General features: G+C 40.1%; 1 protein-coding gene across 3 annotated transcripts; it reads right to left on the bottom strand.

Annotated features, from left to right (window-relative positions):
• Positions 1-220: 220 nt before the first annotated feature.
• Positions 221-27,024, bottom strand: pla2g6 (phospholipase A2, group VI (cytosolic, calcium-independent)). Of its 3 annotated transcripts, XM_062026116.1 has the most exons (19): positions 26,908-27,024; positions 26,139-26,359; positions 25,216-25,428; positions 24,967-25,147; positions 22,845-23,032; positions 20,572-20,668; positions 20,314-20,496; positions 20,143-20,251; positions 17,797-17,916; positions 17,479-17,563; positions 17,075-17,238; positions 16,849-16,999; positions 13,624-13,760; positions 13,479-13,556; positions 13,253-13,407; positions 13,128-13,179; positions 9,596-9,711; positions 9,449-9,522; positions 222-787 (listed from the first exon to the last, which is right to left on the bottom strand). In XM_062026116.1, the coding sequence occupies exons 1-19, from the start codon at positions 27,007-27,009 to the stop codon at positions 649-651; spliced, it is 2,565 nt and encodes an 854-aa protein (XP_061882100.1). In that variant the 5' UTR covers positions 27,010-27,024; the 3' UTR covers positions 222-648. The 3 variants fall into 3 exon arrangements, with proteins under 3 accessions (XP_061882102.1, XP_061882100.1, XP_061882101.1); XM_062026118.1 differs by lacking the exon at positions 17,797-17,916 and having other exon boundaries at positions 221-787; XM_062026117.1 differs by lacking the exon at positions 13,479-13,556 and having other exon boundaries at positions 225-787.
• Between the last annotated feature and the right edge of the window lie 562 nt (positions 27,025-27,586).

Below are 27,586 nucleotides of genomic sequence, written 5' to 3'. Positions count from 1 at the left end.
TAATGCTTGATTAATTTTCTTCAGTCGTACATTAAACGTGTACACTGACTCAGCAATACCAGACCATAATCAATAAAAATTATTGATATGCAGATGACATACATTTTTTTATTAGATGTTGAACATATTAACTCAATAACTAATATGTGCTGTTATAAATATTTATATATATATATATATATATATATACATATCTATATAATATATTATATGTGTAATATGATATATAATAATAATATAAATAAATGGAGGAAAATGGTGCTACAATCGTTGTGAAGAGGTTAGTAAATGATCACATGTGCAGATCAAGTGGAAAAAGAGCTACTTCATTCGCTCTCTCATCATCATCATGCAAGTAGCATCATATTGTGTCAACATTGCAAGAGGAAAATGGAATACTAGGGTATCTTGATATGAGTTAAATTAAAAACGACAAACAAAACTATCAAAAATGCAATGTGCGACCTGTTGTTGGACTTGCTTGCTGTTCTTCAGAGGTTTGATGCTACGCCCGCTTATCAGAAGCTAAACTTACAGTGTGAGGACCTTCACTAAGAACACGCCTCTCATCTGTCAGTGATTCCAGTCGTTTCATTGTGTTGTGAGCTCATCACCTCATGAGTGTCTGCATCTTTTTTTTTAGTTGTCTTAGAGCAGTGCATTGGCGAGGGACTGCAGCACATCCCTCTTCTCGTACAAGTACATCTGAGTTTCCCACAGCATGTCCACCAGAACGGAATCGCTGACTTCATCCAGCATCACCTCCTGAGAAAGCTGAGGGCTCAGTCTGCCGGAAGGGTAACAAATAATGTAAAGTGACTCATTAAAATACACAACCACTGTATTGTATTAATAGCTGTAATGATAGCAGTGGGGGAAGTGTCAGATCCGTGTGTCACGTTGTCACGTGACAATACAAACTTCAGGCCCAGCTATTAAAAGCAATTGGACCTAATTTAGTAAAATCCAGTCTTTGACCACAGCTTTAAATAATTTGTTTACTTAAGACTTGCTTATATATGTGCTGTATATATGTGGGGGCAGTCAGAAATGTGAGCAGGGCATCTAGCACTTGTTGTCTGTGCTAATACAGTCGTGACATTGCCTTATTCCTAGAATTTGGTTGTTAGCTCCAGTATGGGCCTGACTCACTAAGCTCCAAATACCACGTGCTAAAAAGCGTGTGCATTTTATAAAATAGTGTTTACTATTATACTTGTTGCGTGTGCTATACTAAGACTGCGTGGGCAATTGCAAAGTGGTGCAGACCTCCTTATTTAAATGAGGCTTTTGCATGTACTATATGGGGCATCACCACGGCGATACTCTCATTTACTCCACATTCATGTTGTCATGCTCCTACCTGTGGCATTTTTCTATGTTTTCAAACATGCAGTAGACATCCACCACTTTTTATGGGCATTTTAAAAGAAAGTAATGCACTGCATCAACATTGACACAATCTTTTTTTTACCTTCTTTTTTTTTAGCCGCTGAAAGTGCATTGGAGAGAGGCTGCTCAATGCGCAAATATGCATACTTTAATACGTTTTTTTCATAAAATAAATATTTTAATGTTTTAATAATGTTTGTCGTCTGTCCATCGTCTGTCTGTTCAGCCCGAGCACTGATCCTGCAGCCGTGTGTGGAACTGTCAGTTTGCCCAGTTACTAAATAAAACGCAAAATGGTGCTGGCAAAACGGTGATGAGTGTTGATAAATCACATTGCGCGTGATAAATAATTATATTTGCATTTTCTTTTCCAAGTATTGTGGGCGTTTTGATGATCAGCCTCTACCTTCACACCTGTTTAACGTGGGTGTCCCACCTGAAGACCAAGTTAACCACAATAAGGTGGCAATCTCTCAAGAGGGAAACTAAAAAATGAAAGTGAAATAAAGTATCCTTCATTCACATTTAATCAACTATTACAACATTTATCTTAACTTGATGGCCTGATTCTTCAACTGAATTTAACCTTAAGTAGGAGTTCACACACAATAGTCACTATTTACAAAATGTAAAAGGTACAATAGTCTTATGAATAATAAAAAAACAATCTTCTCAAACTAGTTTATATCATCATGTCAGCTGAATCATGCCTCAAAGTTTCTACATTCTCAACTTACTTACACACAGAGAAACAACAGCAATGCCTACACTCTTGACAAAGTAATGTTTTTTTTTAAGTTGTGTTTTCCTGTACCAACTACCGTATTTTTCTGACCAAAGGGCGCACCGGATTATAAGGCGCATTGCCGATGAGCGGGTCTGTTCATATCTATTTTCATACAAAAGGCACACCGGGTTATAAGGCGCATTAAAAGGGTCATATTATGATTTATTTTTCTACATTTAAAATCATTCCTTGTGGTTTACATACTGTAACATGTAATGGTGTTTATCTGGTCAAAATGTTGCATAGATTAGGTTTTACAGACCATCTTCAGGCCGCTTTTTGACCGTCTCTTCAGGATGATTTTGTAGGTGGGTCTCATTCACATGGCTCTAGTTCGAAGGCGTCTTCTCCCCGTCATCTTTATTGTACCGGTGTAACGTGTAAGGACGGGAGTCGAAGGAGGAGTGTCAAAAGATGGAGCTAACTGTTTTAATGACATTCAGACTTTACTTAACTTAATAACGGAGCAGCATCTCCTCATCCGGGGCTCACTAATGCAACAACGACGCCTAAAATGTGTCCCGTGACTAAACGTCCGACCGGAATTCTCTAAAAATAACTAAAGTTCCATAGGTGAATTATGAAAACGCACTATACTAGTAGTTTTCAGCGCCATAGTGAACTACTGATAAATAAAAGTTAGAACTTTACGCTACTTTATATTATAAATGGCAACAGCAGAGGATGAATGCCCCACAACAAGAGACTGGAGAAAAAGGAACTTATTGACTACGGTATCAGCGCGGACTACAATGGCGGATGAGCGCACATTTTCGAGACTGCAGATCCCAAATACACATCAGCAAGAACTAATAGGTAAGAAAAGTTGGCTTTGCATAATATTGTGAGACAAAACACCAGTTGATGTCTACTAATTGATGCCATTTTGGGGTCCTTATTAAGTTTTGGGTTTGCTTGCTAACGTCATCTTGCAGTGCACACATATCTCTTATGTGTGACTGCCATCTACCGGTCACACTTATCATTACACCATGTACCAAATAAAATTGCTTCGAGGTCAGTAGGCACAACTAGAATTAATCCGTAACATTAGGCGCACCGGGTTATAAGGTGCACGGTCGATTTTTGAGAAAATGAAAAGATCCTACGTTCGCTTTATCGTCCAAAAAATACTGTAACAGGGAGTCAACAGTTCCCTGTTCTTTGAAATTATATTTATTTAATTGTGTTCTCTGATCAGTAAGCATGTATGTAGACACTTGCAGCGTGAAGAAGTTGACATTGTATATTAACGGACAGAAAGCAACGCACGTAGACAATTACAGTATAGGGAAGTTCACACTGACACAAATAATGGTAGAGTACATGTTTGTTTTCATCATCGTTTAAACAGGAATAGCAACTGATGGCTCTTTTCAACACAACACCTGAAGCAGCAAATACACACAGCTTTAACTTACATACAGTTGTGTCACTACCACGATTAATGGCTTGCCCGCATATGGCAACATATAGTGCAAAAATAAAATGTGTTCACATATTGCGATGTAGAACACGACGCACGTTAAACCCACACCTGCCGGTGAGACATTCAACTTGAACTTCCTCATCTCAGAAGGAAAAGCATCTGATTGGCCCACTTTTGTCGCTAACTCCCACCCTGTGTCACAATGTACAGAGGGTGGGAGTGATTGGATATATTCTGAATTATCGCACCAATCTACATGACGTAATTAAATGTTATTGGATTTAGTTTCTGACAACTTTTAGTCTTGTCTTTAAAGGCCTACTGAAACCCACTACTACCGACCACGCAGTCTGATAGTTTATATATAAATGATGAAAACTTAACATTGCAACACATGCCAATACGGCCGGGTTAACTTATAAAGTGCAATTTTAAACTTCCCAGGAAACTTTCGCTTGAAAACGTCACGGTATGATGACGTATGCGCGTGACGTCACGAGGTCAAGGGAAGTGTTTGGACTCAATTCAAATACCTCTGTTTTCTTCGACAAAATTCCACAGTATTCTGGACATCTGTGTTGGTGAATCTTTTGCAATTTGTTTAATGGACAATGGAGACTGCAAATAAGAAAGTTGTAGGCTGCGACCGGTGGAGCGGCGGACTACAACAACACCAACACCAGGAGGTTGTGTTGTGTTTTGAGCAGGATAGCAGACGCACTACAGTGAGTAAGCCCGCCGCCGCATCTAAGTTAGCTTCTGTTTTTTTTTAGCTTCGCCAAGCTGAATATTATTAATCGTGTATTTACATGTTCATGGTTTAATAGTATTTTTGATTTTCTGTCTATCCATCCAGTCAGGGTTTTTTTTAAATTTAGTTTCTATCTGCATTTGAGACTGATGCTATCACGTTGGCTACGTAGCTAGGTTAGCTTCTATTTTTTTAGCTTCGAAAAGCTGAATATTATTAATCGTGTATTTACATGTTCATGGTTTAATAGTATTTTTGATCTTCTGTCTATCCATCCAGTCAGCGTTTTTTTTAATTTAGTTTCTATCTGCATTTGAGACTGCTATGCTATCACGTTGGCTACGTTGCTAGGTTAGCTTCTATTTTTTTAGCTTCGAAAAGCTGAATATTATTAATCGTGTATTTACATGTTCATGGTTTAATAGTATTTTTGATCTTCTGTCTATCCATCCAGTCAGGTTTTTTTTAATTTAGTTTCTATCTGCATTTGAGACTGATGCTATCACATTGGCTACGTTGCTAGGTTAGCTTCTATTTTTTTAGCTTTCCAAAGCTGAATATTATTAATCGTGTATTTACATGTTCATGGTTTAATAGTATTTTTGATCTTCTGTCTATCGATCCAGTCAGGGTTTTTTTTAAATTTAGTTTCTATCTGCATTTGAGACTGCTATGCTATCACGTTGGCTACGTTGCTAGGTTAGCTTCTATTTTTTTAGCTTCGCAAAGCTGAATATTATTAATCGTGTATTTACATGTTCAGTCACTGTGAATGTCCATTTCGCGTTCTCGACTCTCATTTTCAAGAGGATATAGTATCTGAGGTGGTTTAAAATACAAATCTGTGATCTACAATAGAAAAAGGAGAGTGTGGAATCCAATGAGCCAGCTTGTACCTAAGTTACGGTCAGAGCGAAAAAAGATACGTCCATCACTGCCTCTCAAGTCCTTCACTGTAACGTTCCTCATCTACTAATCTTTCATCCTCGCTCAAATTAATGGGGTAATCGTCACTTTCCCGGTCCGAATCTCTCTCGCTCCATTGTAAACAATGGGGAATTGTGAGGAATACTAGCTCCTGTGACGTCACGCTACTTCCGGTACAGGCAAGGCTTTTTTTATCAGCGAGCAAAAGTTGCGAACTTTATCGTCGATTTTCTCTACTAAATCCTTTCAGCAAAAATATGGCAATATCGCGAAATGATCAAGTATGACACATAGAATGGATCTGCTATTCCCGTTTAAATAAAAAAAATTCATTTCAGTAGGCCTTTAATTCGTTGACACTGGTTTAGTGAGGGCCGAGGGGAGGGGTGTGTGCGTGTATGTGTGTATATTTATGTGTGTGTATATGTGTGTGTTCGTCCGCGCGGGTGCGGACACTCTGACACATCGGAAGGACAGAAAACAGGGAAGATGATATTATACGAGTGTTGTAGCGCGTCCCTTTTTCCAACAGATTTCTACATTACTGGGGATCATTTCGTCAACTTGTCATCCATACATTTTGTGGGTATATTAAAATATACTTTCTATACTTCAAACATTTTAATTTGAGGAGGCAAGACATTTATTTTCTTGCCCCTGCATAGAGCATGTGTTCTGCATTTCCTCTAATAGTGACCTTCTGTGTTTTTTGTTTATTTACTCAACTGCAGCGAGCACCCTATCAGCGGTGTGACCCTCATTCAGCAAAATTATTTTTTTTATTGAATTTTTGGAGAGTACAATTTTGCCTGTAAATATTCTCATTCACTCAGGTCGATGTAGTGCATCCATCCATCCATTTTGTACCGCTTGTCCCTTTTGGGGTCGCGGGGGTGCTGGAGCCTATCTCAGCTGCATTCGGGCGGAAGGCGGGGTACACCCTGGACAAGCCGCCACCTCATCACATGGTCAACACAGATAAACAGACAACATTCACACTCTAGGGCCAATTTTAGTGTTGCCAATCAACCTATCCCCAGGTGCATGTTTTTGGCGGTGGGAGGAAGCCGCAGTACCCGGAGGGAACCCACGCAGTCACGGGGAGAACATGCAAACTCCACACAGAAAGATCCCGAGTCCGGGATTGAACTCAGGACTACTCAGGAACAATGTTCCCTCTAATTTTTCATGTGTGTGAGCAAACGCAAAAACTCCCTGAGCATTCAGTGGAGCCCATGTGAGCGAGGTCAGACATGCACACTGTGGCTACACCAGCAGCACACCTGTCCCAAACCTGACTAAATAACAAGTTCAATCTCCATCCATCCATCCATTTTCTACTGCTTGTCCCTTTCGGGGTCGCGGGGGGAGCTGGAGCCTATCTCAGCTGCATTTGGACAAAAGGCGGTTTACACCCTGGACAAGTCCCCACCTCATCGCAGGGCCAACACAGATAGACAGACAACATTCTCTTATTATAATCAAAGGACAGCAGTCATTTCCATGAGATTATTTTCTAATATAAGTGTTTAGGCCCACTTACAATGACAATAACAAAAAATATTGTTTTTCATGAACTGTGTACTTGTATTGTTTGTCTGGGTGGAGGTCCTGCTTTGGAAATAATTTGTACCCCTTTCAGACATTGCATTTAGTTCCCATTAAAACATTCACATGTTGCACAATGAGATGTAAGCAGGGGATCCTATGTACATTCCTGCAACTTCCTGTTTGTTAAAAAATATATTTTTATCAGTATTTATTTAATATACTAACAGCATTTCATGATTAATATTTATAAATTAAGATTCCTAATAAATGACACTAGAATAAGCACACATTTGATTGGTAAATCATAGTGTAACGACCTGGAATGACACTTTATGTGTGGTGTTGGAGTTGTCCGACTTTTTGTGTGTCTGTAAACGCATCACTGGCTAAGTACCATATGTGCATGTGTTGGCGCAAGTGAGAAAGAGCGAGCGGCTGCTGTTGATATAACAAAGTTGCTTTTGGTCTGGTTTGTACTGCAGAAAATGACCAGTTTGCTAGATATCTTTTTTTTTTACTAATGTTTTGGTGATGTGTTTATGGCCGACAATAAAGAGTTTTGCTCAGTAAAGTGATGGATGGAATTCATGTCCTCAAAGCGTCTCGACAGACGTTACAATATTTGAACAATGATGACGAAAACTGTTTTCTCTGTCGTGTCCGTGTGTCGAAAATTGTTATGCGCTTATTTTTTTATTTGATTTTGTGCGTGGCATAGATTTGCCGTGCGCAGAGGACGCTTGAGCAGTGCGCAATTGCACAGGCGCGCACCTTAGAGGGAACGTTGCTCAGGACCTTTGTATTGTGAGGCACATGCACTAACCCCTGTTCCACCGTGCTGCTCGATGTAGTGCAGTGGTTCTCAATTATCTTGTGTTACACTCCCCCCGCAGGAAAAAGAACATATTTCACGCCACCCCAGTCTCCACCGTGATTATAAATAGTATAATTTTTTGTCTATGAAATTATTACAACCATATCTCTGCATAACGTTGTAAGTTTATTAAAATTAAAGGAAACAACATACCGGCCTTTCCTCGTTTCTCACCGTGGTTACAGTGAAGCCAAGTGTTACATACGCTTCATCATATTCTAGTACGGGAAAAAAAAGCATGTTCCCTGAAGTCACACGCTGACATCGCACCGTGCCCCCCAGGGGGAGCACGCCACATTTGCCAGACGATAAGAGCTTTTAATACTGTCTCGATAACGCATGTTGATAACACATTTTAGCTGTGTCACACAAATTTGCTAACAACAGTGTCCTCAGCGCAATGTAGCATCCTAGCTAGCGATAATGTCCTGCCACAGTGCATGCTTCTAAATCATTAATCCTCGCCTCGATGCCGGCAAATAAACTGTGTTTCTTACAAGTACCATTATCACTACAAGACAAAATATAGCTAAACATGCAACATTACACATTGTGGGAGGATACAAAAAAGAAAAGCTAACTGCTAAACTAAAGATATTGAATGGGATGGTCACAGCGATACAAATATCGACAGTAACAATCCCAAGTGTAGTATCAGCATATCATCTATAATACAGTAATTCGATCGATATTTTTTTATTATTTAAAAATGTTTTTGTTTTAGTTTTTGTTTACAAATTCAGGTAGTAAGAGCCAATAATAGTTTTTGCTTTTGTTTAGTTTTTTTCACTATTATTTAATTACAAAATATGTATGTAATAAAAGGGAAAAGGGAAAGTGTTTAAATATTTATTGATACTGTGTGATTACAATAGTGTTCAAAAATGTTATAATTTATTGATCCTGAAAATTTTAAGTAGGAATATTGCTATGGCCAATATCGCCGCTGTAACTAATATTGCCCAAAACTAATGTAAAGTATCCAAACAAAAGAACAGGTGCTTTTTGTATTTTAACAGAAGTGTAGATAGAAACGTGTTACGACAGGAAGTAATAAGATAGTATCAGTAATTTAGCAAGTACTATGACGCAATTCGTTATCGCATATGTCAACAGCTAACTAAATTAGGAGCTTTTGTAATCTGTTTTGAAATAGTTCTATTGTCATTTACATGCCAAAAAATCTATCATGATATGTGTTGTTATTGCAAAAGGCTCCAACATATATCACAATATAGATTTCAGGCCATATCGCCCATCCCTACATAGAAGACATTTCGCCTCTCATCTGAGCAGACTTCATGCTCACAGACTTAGATAGGACAGCTCTAGTCTGAGGCCATGGTGCAGGACCCAAAGTATTTATCCTTCAAAAGTGGGCATATGCCCACGCAAGGATAGTTCCGCTTAATTGGGGTGCGAAATGACAGTTGTTAAGATACTTTGGAGTGAGACCTCTGCCAGCACAACAACAAATCATTGACATCACAATATATTACAATTGATTATGATATACATAGATTAAACTCCTTTTTGCTCCCACTACTCCCACTACATAATTAGCCCCTAAAATCATTACCTTTTTTTTAAAAATCTATAATCTATTTCAGCATTACAGATGCCAGGTCTGCTATGTGGGCAGTATGTGACATTTACAGTTACACATGGAGGTTTCAATCATAGTAAAGGTAAATGTAGCCTACTTAATGATTGTAGTCTACCGGGAGACGTTCATACCTGTGGTAGATGGTGTCAGTCATCTCACACCAGGCTCTGGCTCTGTCCACTGCACAGCCATCAGAGTCAGTGCACTGTCCAGTCAGGCAGAGATGATATTAGTTGATGATACATACTCAATGTTTGTGTCCGAGCTCTGATACTCACGCAGTCTACCAGCATCTTGCCCAGCTCCTTGGCTCCCACGATGCTCTTAGCCAGCTCCAGAGGGTTGGAGGGTCGGAAAACGTCCACGGAACTTACCGCCACCTGGGGAGGCTTACCTAGTGCGGAGGGGACACATTTACGAGACAGTGTGAGAAATAGCGAAGGGGACACATTTATGAGACAGTGTGAGAAACACTCTCACCAGTTCAACATTAATCTACCGTACATTCCGGACTATAAGCCGATACTTCTTTCTTACACTTTGAACCCTGCGGCTTATAAAATGGTGCGGCTAATTTATGAATTAGTTAATTGCAATAATGTTTTGTGTTCAATCGTGTTCACTAAACCCAAGCAGAAGACTGATATGGCGTGTTATTGTTTGTGCTATGCTGCCATCTTTTGGATAAGTTCGAGTGCTGCGAGTTGAAAATGTACTTCCTGTTTTGCCTTAAAGAATAGAATAGAATAGAATAGAAAGTACTTTATTGATCCCTGTGGGAAATTCAGCACCACAGTTTGCTCAGAATAGAAAATAATAATAATAAATAATATAATATATTATATATATATATAATATATAATATATGAATAATATAAATATATTATACATATATTCCACATTTAAGTGCAGTCAAGAAGGAACATATGCATTATACAGTCTGATGGCTGTCGGTATGAAGGACCTCCTGTGTCGTTCCGTGTTGCATTTTGGGAGTCTGAGCCTTCCACTGAACGTGCTCATTCTCCCCGCAATGTCCGAGTGTAGTGGGTGGGAGGTGTTGTCCATAATGGCTAGGAGCTTTGCTATATTTCTCCTCTCTGACACCACCGCCAGAGAGTGTAGCTCCTCTCCCACCACGTTACTGGCCTTCTTTACCAGCTTGTCCAGTCTGTTTGCGTACCTCGCTCTCAGCCCGCTGCCCCAGCAGGCCACAGCGTACAAGAAGGCGCCCGCCACCACCGATTCGTAGAACATCTTCATCATCTTTGTACAGACATACAAGTCCATATCAATTCTCCTCAAAAGGATTCTTCATTCATCACTCTAAGCAGCACGGCACTCCTTATGTCAATCAAATACGTTACTTACTGATGCACGAATAAATCCAACTTTGTCTTTCAGGGATTATGCTTAATTTGTAGACCCCCTCGATGTAAAGACATGATTTGCCTCCAATCTTTTCTTCTTTAAATACTGCAAGTGTCAAGTGAAGTAAGGTAGCAGTAACATCTGGGTGATGATAAATGGTTTAAATCTTTGTAAAAAATATGTTTCTTAAGAGTGTAAAAATCCACTCCATCCCATTTAAAATATTTTTTTCATGATCCCTGTTGTTGATCCGATGTTGATGTGCTAAAACTTTTTTCTTATTTAGAAGCTACATACAATAATAACTGCTCTTTGTTCATGCACATGATGTATACATATTAATAAAGTGTTTGGATTAGCGGTGTAACGATTGATCGATACATTGATACAGTATATCAATTAATATTCCTAAATTTTAAATATATTGATCTGTGCTCGGCAAGTTTGCCTTCCAAGAGATAGGTATCGATCCAATGTCGTTTTAAAAGAAAATTTATCCATTTTATCGATACTAGAAAAACGAAGACATTGGATTTAAGAACGGTGGACTTTATATGAGGTTTAGCACTTTTATTAATAAAGATGTTAAACCTTAAATCTATTTTAAACAAAACTGGCGGATATCTACGGTGGTTGAGAAGGGTCATAAGAATCGCAAACGCCACAATACAATAGTGTATTATTTATGACATGTGTCTGTGTGCCTGTGTGACATGTGGTTGTTGTGTGTGACGTGTGCGATAACGGCAGCATGAACGGATTTGCGCGAGAGTTTGGGTGTCTGTGTGTAGAGTGTCTTGTGGCGAACAGCAACTCTTGTTATGTGTGTTTTGAGTCCCTGAGTTTGTTACCGCTTGTTAAGAATGTATATATGACTGTGTTTCTCCTTTTCCACTGCCGGGCAGTGTTGGGACTAACGCGTTACAAACTAATGCGTTACTGTAACGCCGTTAGTTTTGGCGGTAACTAGTAATCTAACGCGTTATTTTTTGTATTCAGTAACTCAGTTACCGTTACTACATGATGCGTTACTGCGTTATTTTACGTTATTTTTTATGTAGTATCGGCTAGAAAAAGAAGATCTGAGTGTGTTTTGTGGCAGCGCTGCGGTGGAAAAGAAAAGGCATACGTGCTTTGTGTGGGTGGGGGCGGGGGGGGACTCCCATACCGTAGTTGAGGAGCGCAGGGGAGTTGTTCCTTCGGGGCTAACAACCTTCACTTTACCCGGAAGTGGTCTTTACAGCTGAGGGTGAATGACGAGGCCGGCGGTTTGTTGCAACTTTGTGACTTTATTGCACGCAGCCCTCCACCAAGCTAGAACACCTGCACTGTCGCCGCTCGCTCACTTCTCTCGCCCACTCATCACTGACGTCCCTCACCCACATGCTGTCATATCTTAAAGGGCCACACACACACACACGCACACACATAAACGCTACTATCATAACAACTAACAAGACATCAAGGCGAAGCCAAGAGTCGATTTTTTTAACAAGGAGAAATTCTCAATACTTTTCTTTTGTCGAGCACAAAGAAAATAACATTTGAGTTAAATGTAAGTTGTGTCTTGGATCAAATATCCTATCTACTTCAAGTTCAAGTTCAAGTGCCATTATGTTGCAGCTATTTAAAATAGCTTTGTCAATTTGTTCTGGCCAGAAACTAATTGGCCTTTGTAACATATCTTTGTCTTTGTGTGTTGTATGTAGACCACATTGCTTAGCAGAGTTCAGTGATGTAAATGCACGTCAAGTTGATCAACACATTGTATTATTCTCCAGTGCAATAACAGTACTGAAATGAAGGCTAAAGGGCATTAATGGGAGCTTTTAAAAAAGAAAAGAAAAAAAGAAGTAACTAAATACTTACTTTTCAAAGTAACGCATTACTTTTTGGTGTAAGTAACTGAGTTAGTAACTGAGTTACTTTTTAAATGAAGTAACTAGTAACTATAACTCATTACTGGTTTTCAGTAACTAACCCAACACTGCTGCCGGGCATATTAATATCATAACTTTCAGCTAAAGCGTGATTGCAAAAGCCACGACAAATACAAATGTCACAACAAAATGGTAAAGCCGCAACACAACTTTAAACCACAAAAGAGGTGGGGGGGGGATGGTGAATATTAATAACAGAAAGAAACAACCCTTTTGTGCGAATGAGTGTAAATGGGGGAGGGAGGTTTTTTGGGTTGGTGCACTAATTGTAAGTGTAACTTGTGTTTTTTATGTTGATTTAATAAAAAATAAAAAATCTTTTTTTTTTAAAATTTATTGTGCGGACTGGTACCGGGCCACGGCCCGGTGGTTGGGGACCACTGATCTACATCATAGCATTGCTAGTTATCGGTATAACATATAGGATATTTGATACAGCTCTAATGTTTGGGCTTGTCTTATTTTTGTCATCATGAGCTCATCGAAGTGAGGGTCTTACCAGTGCCAAGGGAAACAACGAGACCAAGCTTCTTGATTTCAACTCCGTGGCCCTGAGACGCGGAAGGGAACGTTACTGGATGTCCGATTTTTTTTTATACAACACTCATTCAAAGAAACAGTCACCTCTGCTTTGAGAACTTTGTAATACTGATGGATCTCTGACATGGCATCTAGCGTGGGGTTGTTGGCCAACAGCCCGCCATCAAGGAAGCGTCCCATTGGGCGGAAGTAGGTGGGAGCGGCGCCACTGGACCGGGCAGCTCGCCACACAAGTTGCTCTTATTTCAAGAGAAAGCAGAAAAACACAGTAATAGTCTGTCAAGCGCTTTGCAGGCATGCAAACACACACCTTCATCAGTCAGCTTCCTACGTTTACTGGCAGACTCCACTGTGTATCCTACTAGCAACACATCCTCACCCTCCCATCCTGCAACAACACGGCTGGCACACTACGCACACGCACACACAAGAAGCACAGTCGTCGGGCGTCTTACCTTGCGGAATGGTGAGAGGCTTGAAGGTGGCCGTGGTGGCGTAAGGGGACTCTCTTTGTAAGAAGGGCGGGTCGTAATTCCTGAAAATGTGGAGCTCTCCCGGATGGCGGTCTGCTAAAACACTGGTCACCATCACTCTGTGGAGGAAGAAGAGGAAGGGTGAAGCTTAACATTATGACTCTAAAACCTAAATCTTATGGAAATATAGGCCCGAGGAGTGGAAATATAGGCCTCAGGAGTCAATCAAAACATGGAGTGTTTGAGACTTAATTAAAGAAATACCTTTAGAACAACACTATGTGGCAGTATCACTTTATCAATCAATCAATCAACGTTTACATATATAGCCTTTAATCACAAATGTCTCAAAGGGCTGCACCAGCCACAACATCATCTTCGGCTCAGATCCCACGTAAGGGCAAAAAAACCCTCAACCCAATGGGAACAACGTGAAACCCTGGAAGGGACCGCAGACGTGGGACACTGGGAATCATTAATAAGACGGAGTTCTTTGAACACATATTTCTGGCCAGGACATACGGTACAATACAATCAGCAGGAAAGGATGGAGCTAGACCGTTTCCTTTTGTACGTACGCAGTAAAACCTTAAAGTCGCATCTGAAATTCACAGGAAGCCAGTGCAAGTGAGCCAGTGTATGAATATTATGATCAAACTTTCTTGTCCTTGTCAAAAGTCTAGCAGCCACATTTTGTACAAACTGTAATCTTTTAATGCTAAACATAGGGAGATCCAAAAATAATAAGATACAGTAATCGACACGAGACGTAACAAATGCATGAATAATGATCTCAGCATCGGTGGTGGACAAAATGGGACACATTTTAGCGATATTACGGAGATGAAAGAAGGCTGTTTTAGTAAGACTTTTAATGTGTGACTCAAATGAGAGAATTGGGTCTAAGATAATAGCAAGATTCTTTACGAGTTGCTTTGTGTAATTGTTTGGTTGTCATATGTTAAGGTGGTATTATTAAATAAGTGCCAGTGTCTAGCAGGACCGATAATCAACATTTCTGTTTTCTTAGCGTTAAGATGCAAAAAGTTGCTGGACATCCATTGTTTAATATCATTTAGACACACCTCCAGGTGACTACGATCTGGCGTGTTGGTCAGCTTTAGGGGCATGTAGAGTTGGGTGTCATCAGCATAACAGTGAAAGCTAACACCGTATTTCCGTATGATTCCACGTAGCGGCAGCAAATAGATACTGAAGAGTGCAGGGGCAGAACCGAACCCTGTGGAATGCCGCACGTGACCTTCACATACTTCGAGGTCACATTGTTATGGGAGACACACTGCAACCTGTCAGTAAGATAGCCTTTTCTTTGTTTACCTCCTAAGTCTATCATACCAATATGTGTTTTGATACATTCTAATATAATTTTATGATCAACGGTATCGAAAGCAGACCTAAGATAAAGTAGCAGCAACATGGATAATGCATCAGCATCCATAGATAGCAATAGATCATTAGAAATTTTTGCGAGGGCTGTCTCCGTAGAGTGATTTGCCTTGAAACCGGACTGAAAGGGTTCACAGAGATTGTTAGACGCCAAGTGTTCATTTAGCTTCTGTGCAACAATTTTTTCAAGGATTTTCGGGATAAAGGGTAGGTGGGACACCTGCTGGTAGTTTACCATGAGGTCAGGATCGAGGTTAAGTCTTTTGAACAGAGGATGAATAACCACTTTTTTGAATGCTATAGGAACAGTACCATAGGAAAGTAGTGAGTTAAAAATATTTAGCACTGATGGTCCTAATATTACAAACAGCTCCTTGATAAGTTTCCCAGGAAGTGGGTCAAGTAGACATGTTGTTTGTTTTGTCCCATTTACAAGTCGCAGGAGTTCCTCTAAGGTTTTTTCTTCAAAAAGAGAGAGATTATTTTGGAGGGCAATATCCGTCGTACATACATTTGTATCTGCGTTAATAGAACCCAGTTGGAGCTGTGACATGTTATCTTTAATCTCCATTCGAATTTGTTAAATTTTCTGAGTAAAGAATTTCATAAAGTCATCAGTCGTGTGGGTGGAGCTACTGGGGGAGACCATTGTTGGGTTAGTGATGCTACTGTATTGAATAAATATTTAGGATCTTTTTTATTGAGGCGGATAAGATTGGAGTAGTAATTAGCGTAAGGTAAGCGCTTGTTTATAAGTCATAAAACTATCACTCCATGCTTGATGAAAAACCTCAAGTTTAGTCGCACGCCATTTGCGTTCCAGTTTAAGAGCTCTGGTTACTTCTGTGAACCAGGGGATACGCCTTTTTGGGGCCTTTTTTAGCTTTAGCGGTGCTATACTATCAATGGCGTTGTGCAGGGCATCGTTAAGGTTGTTAGTGAGGTTATTGATAGAGCCCACATAATTTGGGAAAGGAGAGTAGTTTTACCTTGATTTAGGTGGTTAATTTATTATTTATAAACTGTTAAGAATATTTTATAACAGTTAAGAATATTTTAAAAAATCTTAACAAAAAACAGTTTGTACAGTTACAAACAAAACCATTAGTGGATGGTTACAGCTTGACACTGAAACAGACTAATTGTATACCGGTATATGTTTTATTCGTTCCAGACCATTACACATTCAAAAATGTTCAGTTCATTCATCACACGCATGCTTAACATTTTTTGATTTTGAATTACCACATTTCCAGGAATTCCACCTTTTCCAAGACATGTTCCCTGCATTTGTAATGAATAAATAGACAATTTTTCAAAAGTCCACATATCAGAGTCAAATATTTTGTTAGTTCACTCTGATAGGATGTTTACTGTTATCATATTTAATTTTTAGCTCATTTTGAAGCCATACACCTCAGATTCAAATAGTGTGTTACTTCAGGCATGTCAGCATGTTAGCTCATTTTGCAGGTGTACGCCTCAGAGTCAAATATAAACTTTTTCTTGCATGCTAACTTTTAGCATACTTTAGCAACTTTTAACGTAGCATGTTAGTATGCTAGCTTTTTTCGCTTACTTTACCAGTATACAACCAAGAGTCATATATTGTCTCACTTGACCCTATCTGGCTAGTGTGGTAACCGTTTGCATTTCGGTTCCTCTTCAGCTTTTCAGCCTTTATGCGCAAATTCTACTGAAATAACAAGAAATTAAAAGAGCCATTTCTTACTGGAAAAACTGTGAGAAATTCCCTTTACACATTTGAATACCAGTGTCATGGAACTTGGATAACAATACCTGGGATACTGGACATCTGTCATTTTGGTGTTCTCTCCGAATTCTTTCTTCAGGAAGTCCTCCAGTGGGGCCGACTCGTATGGTCGAGACCCTTTGAACACCTGCTCCTTCATCCTGAAGTACAAGCAGCGGAGGTACTCCATGGATTTCCCTGCACGTTTGAAGCAGCGTTGTCATCGTGCTCGCGCTGAAATATAAGATAAGGCACAAAAAAGAAATCACAAACCGTGGACTACAGCCAGGGCCAGGATTCCACCTGTGCTGGTGCCAGCCACCCAGTCGAACAGCTCTCTCGTGGGCCGGCCCGCCTCTTTCTCCAGGGCGATCAGCATCTGGATCAGAACCAGCCCTTTGATGCCTCCTCCATCCAGACACAGCAGTCTGTCAATTCTGCAGAGGAGAGGAGAGACCTCACATTTAATTATCAATGGAAGCCTTTCACACAGTGAGACACAATCTGTTTAACTTCTTTTTACACTTGTGTGAGAAGAAAACCTTTCAATATCAACAGTGCAATTATAAAGATTTTATGATGGCAACAGCTTAACCCTGGAACAAATTATTTTATATTTACATGAAGAAAAAGACATCTCTAGACTGTAATGTGTTGATTCATAACGTAAGACACACCTCATTTTCTTGGTACCGTCCACTTGGGATGTGCCTCTGCTCATTGCTGTGATAGCAGCTCCCATGTGCATAATGTCCTCAAAACCTGCCAGCCAATCAGAGCGGTCATTAGCGGGGTGCGAAGACATAAAGACAGGAAATAGGAAAGGGAGTGGAACCCCTTTTGATTCAGTCAAAATGGTTTGCATTTGTTTTTGATTCATTTAACTTTGCAAAAAATCAGGATATACACAAATACAATGTAGCTAAACTCAGAGCTCAATAAAATAAATGTTTAAGGAAGGGGTAGTATAAGAGCGAGTGGAGTAATGGCATTACCTATGCCCGCCTGCGCTACGGCTTTGCTGGAGAACGGGGAAGGGCTGCCAGGAGTGGGAGGATGGCAGCGTTGCACACCTACACTACACAGCATGTCCAGCAGTATCTTTCTATTGGGGCCTTCGTTAAAGCAACATGCAATTAGTTAGACATGCACACACCCACACACTTACGCATGCGCGCGCACACACACACGCACACCCACACACACACACACACCGCAATAACAACAGGCAGAGAGAGAAACGGATGTGAGCCATCGTGCATTTTACAGAAACATTGCATCGTTAGTAAATTATAGCACTTCAATATTGTGTTTGAAATGATATTTAATTACAACTTCAAAATTAAGTGCACTCTGTTAGGGTTCAAAATAATAACAAACAAACAATATATGATGAAAAAATTGTTACCAGATTTGACTGGACGTCTGGAGTGAGGGGCTTATATTTTAATGACATCATGATACAATGCAGTATCACAATATTGTGATGTATTGCGATATTCCAAATGCAGCTGGAAATCCAAGTTCTATACTAGAGGACAAAAATAATCATTTGGAAAAACTAAATCAAAGAACAATCTAATTCAAATGATCTATTTCGATTTAAAAAGTGGATCAGGTTTCTTGCCACTTCTTAACTGTCCACTTCTTGTACTGTCTTGCTCACCACTAAGCCGGCACCAATTTTTCTTTCAATTGATATTAAAAGTGACTTTAAAAAATGGAGATTATGTTGTTGGAAAAAGTATCAAGATATTTTGCCATATTCGATTTCCCACCACCAATTGTTACAGACTACTTGCATGGGGGCCAAAGAGAGTATGGCCAACTCGGTTTAGGGGATCTCCTCAATGATTAGTCAAAAGGGATTTATGTGACTACAAGGCGCCATGACTGCTACTAACTTTGAGGTGATGCGATGTATTTGGGGCGCTTCCTTGTTAGTTTTTTTATGTGAAAAAAGGCCCTGTTGTGCAGCATGGGGCTGCTCCACCCGCGAGAATTGTGGAAATCTTTTACATTGCTTTCCCCACAACGGGGAAAGAAGACAAATGAGGAAAGTGAAGGTTAGCGAACGACACTGAAGAGCCACTGATTACAGCGTCTTGTGCCAGGTAAACACACGACACAACGGCTGTGTTTTGTTCAGGAGAGATCACACAGAAGCTAATAGAAATAATAACAGAAGAAACGAACATATTAAAGAGATGGTTTGACAAAAACAGACTCTCTTTGAATCTTAGTAAAACTAAAATAATGCAATTGGGTAGCAGTAGAAGAGCAGGTCAAACACAAATACAAATAGATGGATATTGAACAAGTAAAAGAACCCAAATGTTTGGTGTAATAATAGGTAAGAAAATTAACTGGAAATCTCATAAAAAATATACAAAATAAAGTGGCAAGAAATACGTCAATATGAATAAAGCAAAATAAGTTCTGGACCAAAAATCAGTCCACATTTTCTACTGCTAGCCAATGTTACCATATCAGAGTTATTATAGTAGCAAATACGGCTGCAAAAATATACTCTCAATACTAAAAGCATGTTTTTTTGTAAGTTTATTAGCTGGAGTATGTTTACAACTATATATAGACATATAATTTTGGTTTATTTCGTCAGAAAAACTGACATCAAAACAACAGAAATTGCATTTATCCAGGCACAGCCGCACACGCCCTTGGTAGCAGTCATAGCGCCTGTTTAGTTGACCATATACTGATACCAACATTTGGTACCTGTACCATTATGTATTTTGATACTTTTTGAAATTAAGGGGAAAATAAAACATTACATTATTGGCTTCATTTTAAAAGAAAATCTTATAACACTAAATTGATTAGATTCAGCATGCCATAATCTAAGAATAGGTTAGTATAGAATGGAAAAACATGTTTTACAAAACAGATGCCGAAAAAAAAGAAGTTTTTTTTCTTTTAAAAACAGTAGAGTACCCTTTTTAATATATTAGTACTCGGTACTTTGTTAGTAACGGTATACCAAAATGTATAAGTACTCAACACTAATGAATGATAATCGTAGTTGATAATTAAATTTACTATACCTTATGTTAATGACATTGATTATGAAGATGCCACAAGCGTCAGTAGCCAATTAGGTACAAATAAGCGCCCAGCCATTAGCTACCTTTAAACCTCAGACCAATATTGTAATATTCCATTTAATCTACAAACAAAACATCAAGATTTGGCTTTTTGCACTGGTCTTAGCCAACTCCCTTTATTTAATAGCTTGCTAACAAAATAACACCCTCCATCTTCTACCTCAAAGCCCAGGCGGGATCTACTGTACATTGCTAACAACATGTCGGTGGATGTACCTTTGCTGGTGCGAGCAGCGATCAGTCCCGGCGTCTCTCCCAAGTCGTTGTGGATCTCCACATCGGCACCGAACACAATCAGAGCTTTGATCAACTCCATGTGATCCATCTATTCCAACATGAACGTTCCAGTTAGTTTATCTTGGTAGTAATCCACATTTGACTACGCACCTTCATGGCTAGGTGCAGTGCCGTGTTTCCGTCCTGCCCCTTCAGGTTGGCGTTGGCGCCGTGGGTGAGCAGAACCATCGCCGCCTCGAAGCGACCTTTCTTGGTCAAAATGTGGAGCGCGCTCTCGCCGGTTTTGCTGAGGTAGTTAATTGTGCAGCCTTTATCCAGCAGCATGCGACACATCTGGAAGAAAGGAGTTGTCAAGTGTATGAAAGTCAAGCTGTTTTGGTGAACCACCGTAAGTGTGACAATCCTCACCTCAGCTGTTTTAGCCCAGTGGAGCGGCGTGCCTCCGTACAGAGAGTCTTCAGCATGCAGCTGGTCTGGGTCCGCTTTTAGGACCTCCTCTGCACAGCTGACAGACAAAGCTTAAATTGGTACTATTCAGATTAAGACCTAAATAATCTCCGAAAATATACCACTAAAATTTCACAAAAACTCAAATTAGTCACTGAAGCATTTGGCTTTTTAAAGTGTTTTTTTCTCTAATACAGAATAATCAAAATCAGCTTTATTGGCCAAGTACAGTATGTTTAACACACAAGGAATTTGACTTAGTAGACTGGGCTTTCTCTGTTCAATGTAAGACATAATAAAACGCAATAAATACGAAAGATCGCAGTACTGTGGCGGCCATCCACGGCACCATCTTGGTATGAGAAACAACAGGGAAACATTAAAGAACCTAAAGGACATAAAGTAAAGCACAGAGCTGATGCAACCACCTGGCACTTCAGTAGCACTATTTATCCAAACAGCTACAAAAGTAAAACACAACGAAAAATCAAAACAATTAGCAGTAATGGCAAAGAGGAAATGTGTGACGATAACCATAGAACTGCAAATTAAGCTTATTGTGACTTAAGGGAAGGGTATACACGTCTATCCTGGTTGCTCAGTTCAAAGTTCTTTTGCACATTTGATATAGCCTTCCCTGTACAATTTATTTATTTCAAAGTTTATTTTTTGGCAGTTAACTTCTTTATACACTTACTGTACTTGTATGATAAGTAAAAATTGTAAAAAAGTGGGATGCATGTCACAGCATTGTAGGGTGACTACACTGTGTGTTTTTCAATTGTAATCTACGCTACCGTTGCTATACGCTCTGTAGAAATCAATGCGCCCAGGAAAGAAGTTACGGTTCTGCTTAAAGCAGCACAAAGTAACTTTTCAACCTTCATAAAATATTTTCATAACTTTTGGGATAAAACATTGACTTACAACTAGTTGAATGACACCTCTGCCAGTGCCTGAGGGAATCTGTATTTCTTTAACTGGCACTGAGCAATTTTGAGGAATGTGGCAGAAACCCTGCCACACAATAAACTTCAAACCTGCCGACTTGCTTTACGGCATACATCACTTCCCCCTTTTCCCATTCCTTACAAAGACGGCAGTTAATGTGAACGCTTACGTGCAATTACTGCTATCCTGACAGAAAAATTTGGAAAGGTTTTGTCTGAGGAGAAAAAAAAAAGAAAAAGGGAGGCTACTTGGATAATAGGACAGTAAAGGATCAACATTGGTCTGGCTTTCACTCGCTGGCATGAGTTCAAAGACGAGGAGGGATTTCAGACCGATGGTGCTTTGGCTCTGTTCCTGCTTTACTAGTAAGTACCTTTTGATGCTCAAATCAAAATGCTAATGGTAATGTTAGCCATCAGAAATTTGAATGGTAGCAATAAATAGCCACCAGCTTCATAGTTCGCAGTACCACACTGACACGACCAGCCGGCAACAAACTCAAAAGTACTGTATAAAGAAAAAAACATGACTTGACATAATGACTGCAAACCGCAAATATAAAGTTTGAGTAAAATATATAAGTTCCTACTGTCGAAAGATCAGTCATACTGAGTCATTGTAGGATTATTGTGTCAGTTTTTATGTACGTGACAGTAGTTTCTGACAAATTATGACGCTATGCACTTGTTCTTATGGGAAATGTGGTCTTCCTTCAGGCAAAAAACTACCGTTTTGGTCCACTGGCGCCACCAAAATCAACCAAAACTGAAAGTTCTTAAGTGGGGCTTTAAAATGACCAACATACTGTGAATATTACATGTTATCATGAATGTGCCTGTTACTAGATTAAATATATTTATAGCATGTATATAAAATGTGATTGGAGTTTTTTTAATAGTTTTTAGAGGGCTTCATAAGCAGGTTATAGTGTATCTCCAGTACATGTGTGCTTAGCTGCCTCTTATTAGCCATTTTTGACTACTTAGAATACACAGAAAAGTTCTTGTCTCACACAAGGATTGCAGATGATGGGCAAAATTCCCCCCAAAAGTACCGAAAAAAGGAGTCGTCCATCACTTGCTACCAAAGTTAACAGTGAGCACAAAATGTAGTGCTTATAATACAGTGCCTCATTTATTTTTTACACTTGAATGTCAACTAATAAAAGGGTAAAGTGTGACGTGAAACTGTGCCTGTACAGTTAGTAAATTGATTGAGTTTGACATCAGAGTTTACTGGCTGTTGAGTTTTATACATGTAAGCACCTTTGGTCGCCGGCTCACCTCTTCTCACTGTACTTCATGGCACTGTGGATCGGGTAGCCGACGCCACCCAGGATGTTGCACTTGGCCCCGCCCCCCAGGAGGGCTTTGACGGCCTCCAACCTGCCCAGGCGGCAGGACACGTGGAGCGGCGTCTCCCCGTTGTTGTTGAGCTCGTTCACACCGGAGCACAAGCGTGAGCACAGGACCTGAGCGAAGACAGAACAAGGGTTGGGTATCAATAATTGATGGATGGATTTTTCATCAGGAAGCATTAAGTCAATTATGTGGAATTAGACGGGCAGAGGTGATATTGTGCCGTTGCTTTGTCTTACAAGCGATGGAGGCCTAATGGATTTCACCATTTGGTGGCAACAAGCAAAGGCTCCAATTAATTCAGGCAATTAGTTTGCTGCCTAAATGGGCAACCAAAACAGGAAGTAAACAGGAAGGGAGCAGCAAGTGTCGAAGTAAAAACAACAAATTTGTAGTGAACATTACAATACAGTACAAACCTACAAAACAGATTAGCAGAAAGTGAACAGAACGAGGATTACTGTTGTTTTTCTCATTCAAACAAAGCATGTAACGTTTGATGGTTTGTAGAAGCTTTAGAACAAGGCCCTCAAACTTAATTTAACTGGGGTCCCACTGGAGGTAAAGTTTGGGTGAGGCTGGACAGTACAAAGTTTTCACTTCAGAATCGCATTTTACCACATGACTGAAATTGTTAACACTTCAGCTTGCTTAACGACGGTTGCTCATTGTGTTGCTCAATGTGTTTGTTGGGCTGGAATTTTTGTGTTTCACCATTACTGTAGTTAGAGTCTAGTGCAGGGGTCTTCAACAATTTCCATGTCAAGGACCCCCAAACTGACAAAAATGGAGCGGGAACCAGCTAATTATACAAAATGTATAAAATTGTGTTTTAATTTTAACTGGTCCTCATGGTATCTTGTTATTGAACAACACTGAAATATTCAAATAATACAATATAGTTCTGCTAATCACTAGCTGGCAACTAGCGCCATTAATCATGAGCTGGAAACTAGAGGGCTAATTGCTAGCTTGGATATAATATAATTACACAATAGTGTGTTGGATCACTGTTAATGTGTATTTAACGACATTTAAATTTGTGGAAAAATTGTAGGGGAATATAAAACCATATTAAAAAATCATCAATCGAATCATCCCTAACTTTTCACGACCACCCTGCAATACCTCTGCGGACCCCTTGTTGAATACCTAGGGTCTAGTGGTGTATAAGATTGCCATAATACATTCAACTATTAGCTGTCCAAGGTGCGCTGGTCGCAGTTCCACTAAACATTGAAGTTAGAAAGAGGGCCACAAAATATGACAGCAAGTTTGAAACCCCTGCTTTAGAATTTATCCATCAATCCATCCATTTTCTACCGCTTGTCCCGTTCAGGGTCGCAGGGGTTCGCTGGAGCCTTTCTCAGCTGCATTCGGGCGGTAGGTGGGGTACACCCTGGACAAGTCGCCACCTCCCCCCAGAGCCAACACAGATAGACAGACAACATTCACACTCACATTCACACACTAGAGCCAATTTAGTGTTGCCAATCAACCTATCCCCAGGCGCATGTCTTTGGAGGTGGGAGGAAGCCGCAGTACCCGGAGGGAATCCACGCAGTCACAGGGAGAACATGCAAACTCCACACAGAAAGATCCTGAGCCCAGGATTGAACTCAGGACCTTCGTATTGTGAGGCACACGCACTAACCCCTGTTCCACCGTGCTGCCCTGCTTTAGAATATAGCATTTTTCTAAAGACAGTGACAGACATTTTTTGGTAAAAGGTGTCCATTAAACAGGCCTTTTTTTGTAAAAATTATTGGGTTGGAGTAATTTCGATTTATTTTTGGCTTCAGTTAAAAAAATGCAGCGCATTTAGAGACCGCATTAATCATTGATAGTTCCTTCGTGTCATTTAACACTGATACACATGCCTAAACACCAGGGCTGAAGGAAGGAAGCCTGAGCCGGGTGCTTTAGCAAAGTAGCGTCTTATCAGGTTTCCACTTGCTGCACTACTATAAGACCATGGAAATGTTAGTTTTCATTAACTTAGTGAGTTCTTGCTTTTCACTCTGTCTGAATGTAACCTAAGGGGTACCTGGACGATGACGGGGGAGTCATGCTTGGCGGCAAAGTGCATGGGAGTCTCCCCTTGGTTGTCTCTGATGTCCGTGCGTGCCTGGCTCTCCTCCAGAAGCTCCTTCACACACGCCAAGTCGCTTCGCTCGCACGCCAGGTGCAGCGGCGTCTGACCCAGCGCATCGCGAGTGTTGATCTGACTGCAAACACAAATTTGTCCCATTTAGACAATCCAATTTCAATCGAAATCAAACATATCCTGTTTCACCTCTGGACATAGTTATGCTTAAGGCAATCCCTAAGACCCGTATCCACAGCGATGTGAGCGACGCTCCACTCTGGGTGGTTGCGGAGGCAGTCCACGATCATCTGCACTGTCTCGGCCTTCATCGGCGGGAGTGTCTCGTAGAAGGGTGGGAGCTTGAGAGCATACTGCGGGAACCAGTTCATGGCGTCCTCCTCTGATCCCACCTGAAAAAGCCTGGTAACGAATTTCACAATATTTATATTAGTTGTAGAATGTAGAATGCATTTGATGGATTTGTTAATTGCATAATATAAAGAGGCAGTGTTTACAAAGATCTACAACTTAGTTCCTCGTATATCCATCCATCCATTTTCCATCCTTGTCCCTTTCGGGGTCGCAGGGGGTGCTGGAGTTTATCTCAGCTGAATTCGGGCGGAAGGTGGGGTACACCCTGGACAAATCGTCACCGCATCACAGGGTCAACACAGATAGACAGACAACATTCACACTCACATTCACACACTAGGGCCAATTTAGTGGTGCCAATCAACCTATCCCCAGGTGCATGTTTTTGGGGGTGGGAGGAAGCCGGAGTACCTGGAGGTACTCCAGTCACGGGGAGAACATACAAACTCCACACAGAAAGATCCCGAGCCCGGGATTGAACTCAGGACCTTCGTATAGTGGCTGTTAAATTACTCAAATGCAAGGAGTATCAGGTGTTTACTAACGCTGATACAGAATGAGGAACACAGATTTGTAATGCTTTCAGACCGCTTTATAGATGCCATGTCTGCTCTACAGGCAACAATAAGTGCCCCAAGCCGTTCAAGACAAACAGATGAGATGATGATTCTCTTTGTTTGTGGACCTTGTAGGTCAATAAAACGAGTAAACAAAATAAACATTGAGCAATGATGTCACAAATGATGCAACCCACTGACCTGAGGGCCCCCATAGGTGTGTCGGGACACGTAAGCACACAGTCCCATGATTGGCACTGGGCGTTCTTATACAGAACCAAGCGTCCGTCCTGTCTCAGCTTGAGCTTTCCTCCCCCACCGTAGTCGGACAGCTGCACGTCCCTTACCCGGTAAGGGTTGCTGAAGAGGGTCGATACGGAGGAGACCGTGTCCAAAAGACGCCCCAGGAACTGCATTGCAACCTGTTATGAATTACATTCTATATGTAATGCAGAGTCAAATGGCCTGTAATCTATTATAGTGATGTCTAACCAAGTTATAGACGGAATTAAAAAATGATACATCATTTTTCCCACTAGTTGTGATTTTTTTTCTTAAACAAATTGTTTACTAGTATAGTAAGTAAATGGTAGTGCTAAAAGCTGGAGCTATTTGCACTACAATTTATTATTTTATTATATTGACATCACTGCTAATTCTACACCTCCTACTTGAATGCAATACAGCGTAGAAGTTCATCATTATTGATGACAAAAAATAAGCATTACATACAAGAGACTACACTGATTCTGTTGATTCTGGGTCATCAGACAGTTTTTAATTTTACATGACAGCAACGTCATTCTCGAAAGGCGTTGCAACCAGCCAGAGAAATTTTATTTTAACCCCGGCTCATATCGTTTAAACAATGACCAAAAGGATAACGAGTATTTCTAGTGGAAATAGTTACTTGCCAAGTGAAGTTAATCGCATTAAATGACGTACACGCGTTAAGTTAGCATCTACTTACGCTGAGCGGTGATGTCTGACTTCTGACAGCAGCGACGCCAACAACAATCGCCGCACTGCAACCAAGCTTGATGGGTGTCGGGATCGAACCAATCACAGCCATCAACAGAGAGAAAGTAGGCGGGACCTAAAACAGCAACGAACCAGCGCACTTTCCATGGAATTTATCATTGAAAGTACTGTAAGAAATTGACATTAACAGGATAGATACAAAAACAGTGACAATTTACATAGCAAAACGCCTACTTTTTGCATATACTCCAATGATTCCCATTAATTTCCCCCTAATGCATATTAAATTCAATCATTGGAATAATGTTTGCATATTATTATACCGTGCTCATATTTTTCAGTGCATATTTAAATCGGATTTGAGCGTTTCAGAGATTCATTTCACAACATGTCAAATGTGGTTGCTAAAGACTAATAACTAAATAATAAAAGTCAGATGTATAAATGAATAAGTATACAGCACAGCATAAAAGTTTAATAGATAAATTAATGCAAATATAATATTAGCTCATCCATCCATTTCCTACCGCTTGTCCCTTTAAAGAAGTTTATAATTGAATGATGTTATTTAATAAAATCCATTAATGTTACGTCATTTCGTGAATTATATACCCAAATATCACTATCCATCCATCCATCCATTTTCTACCGCTTGTCCCATATCACTA

This window comes from Entelurus aequoreus, linkage group LG18 (genome assembly GCF_033978785.1).
Source record: "Entelurus aequoreus isolate RoL-2023_Sb linkage group LG18, RoL_Eaeq_v1.1, whole genome shotgun sequence".
NCBI classification, from domain to species: Eukaryota; Metazoa; Chordata; class Actinopteri; order Syngnathiformes; family Syngnathidae; genus Entelurus; species Entelurus aequoreus.
This window is presented reverse-complemented; position numbering and strand designations above follow the sequence as displayed.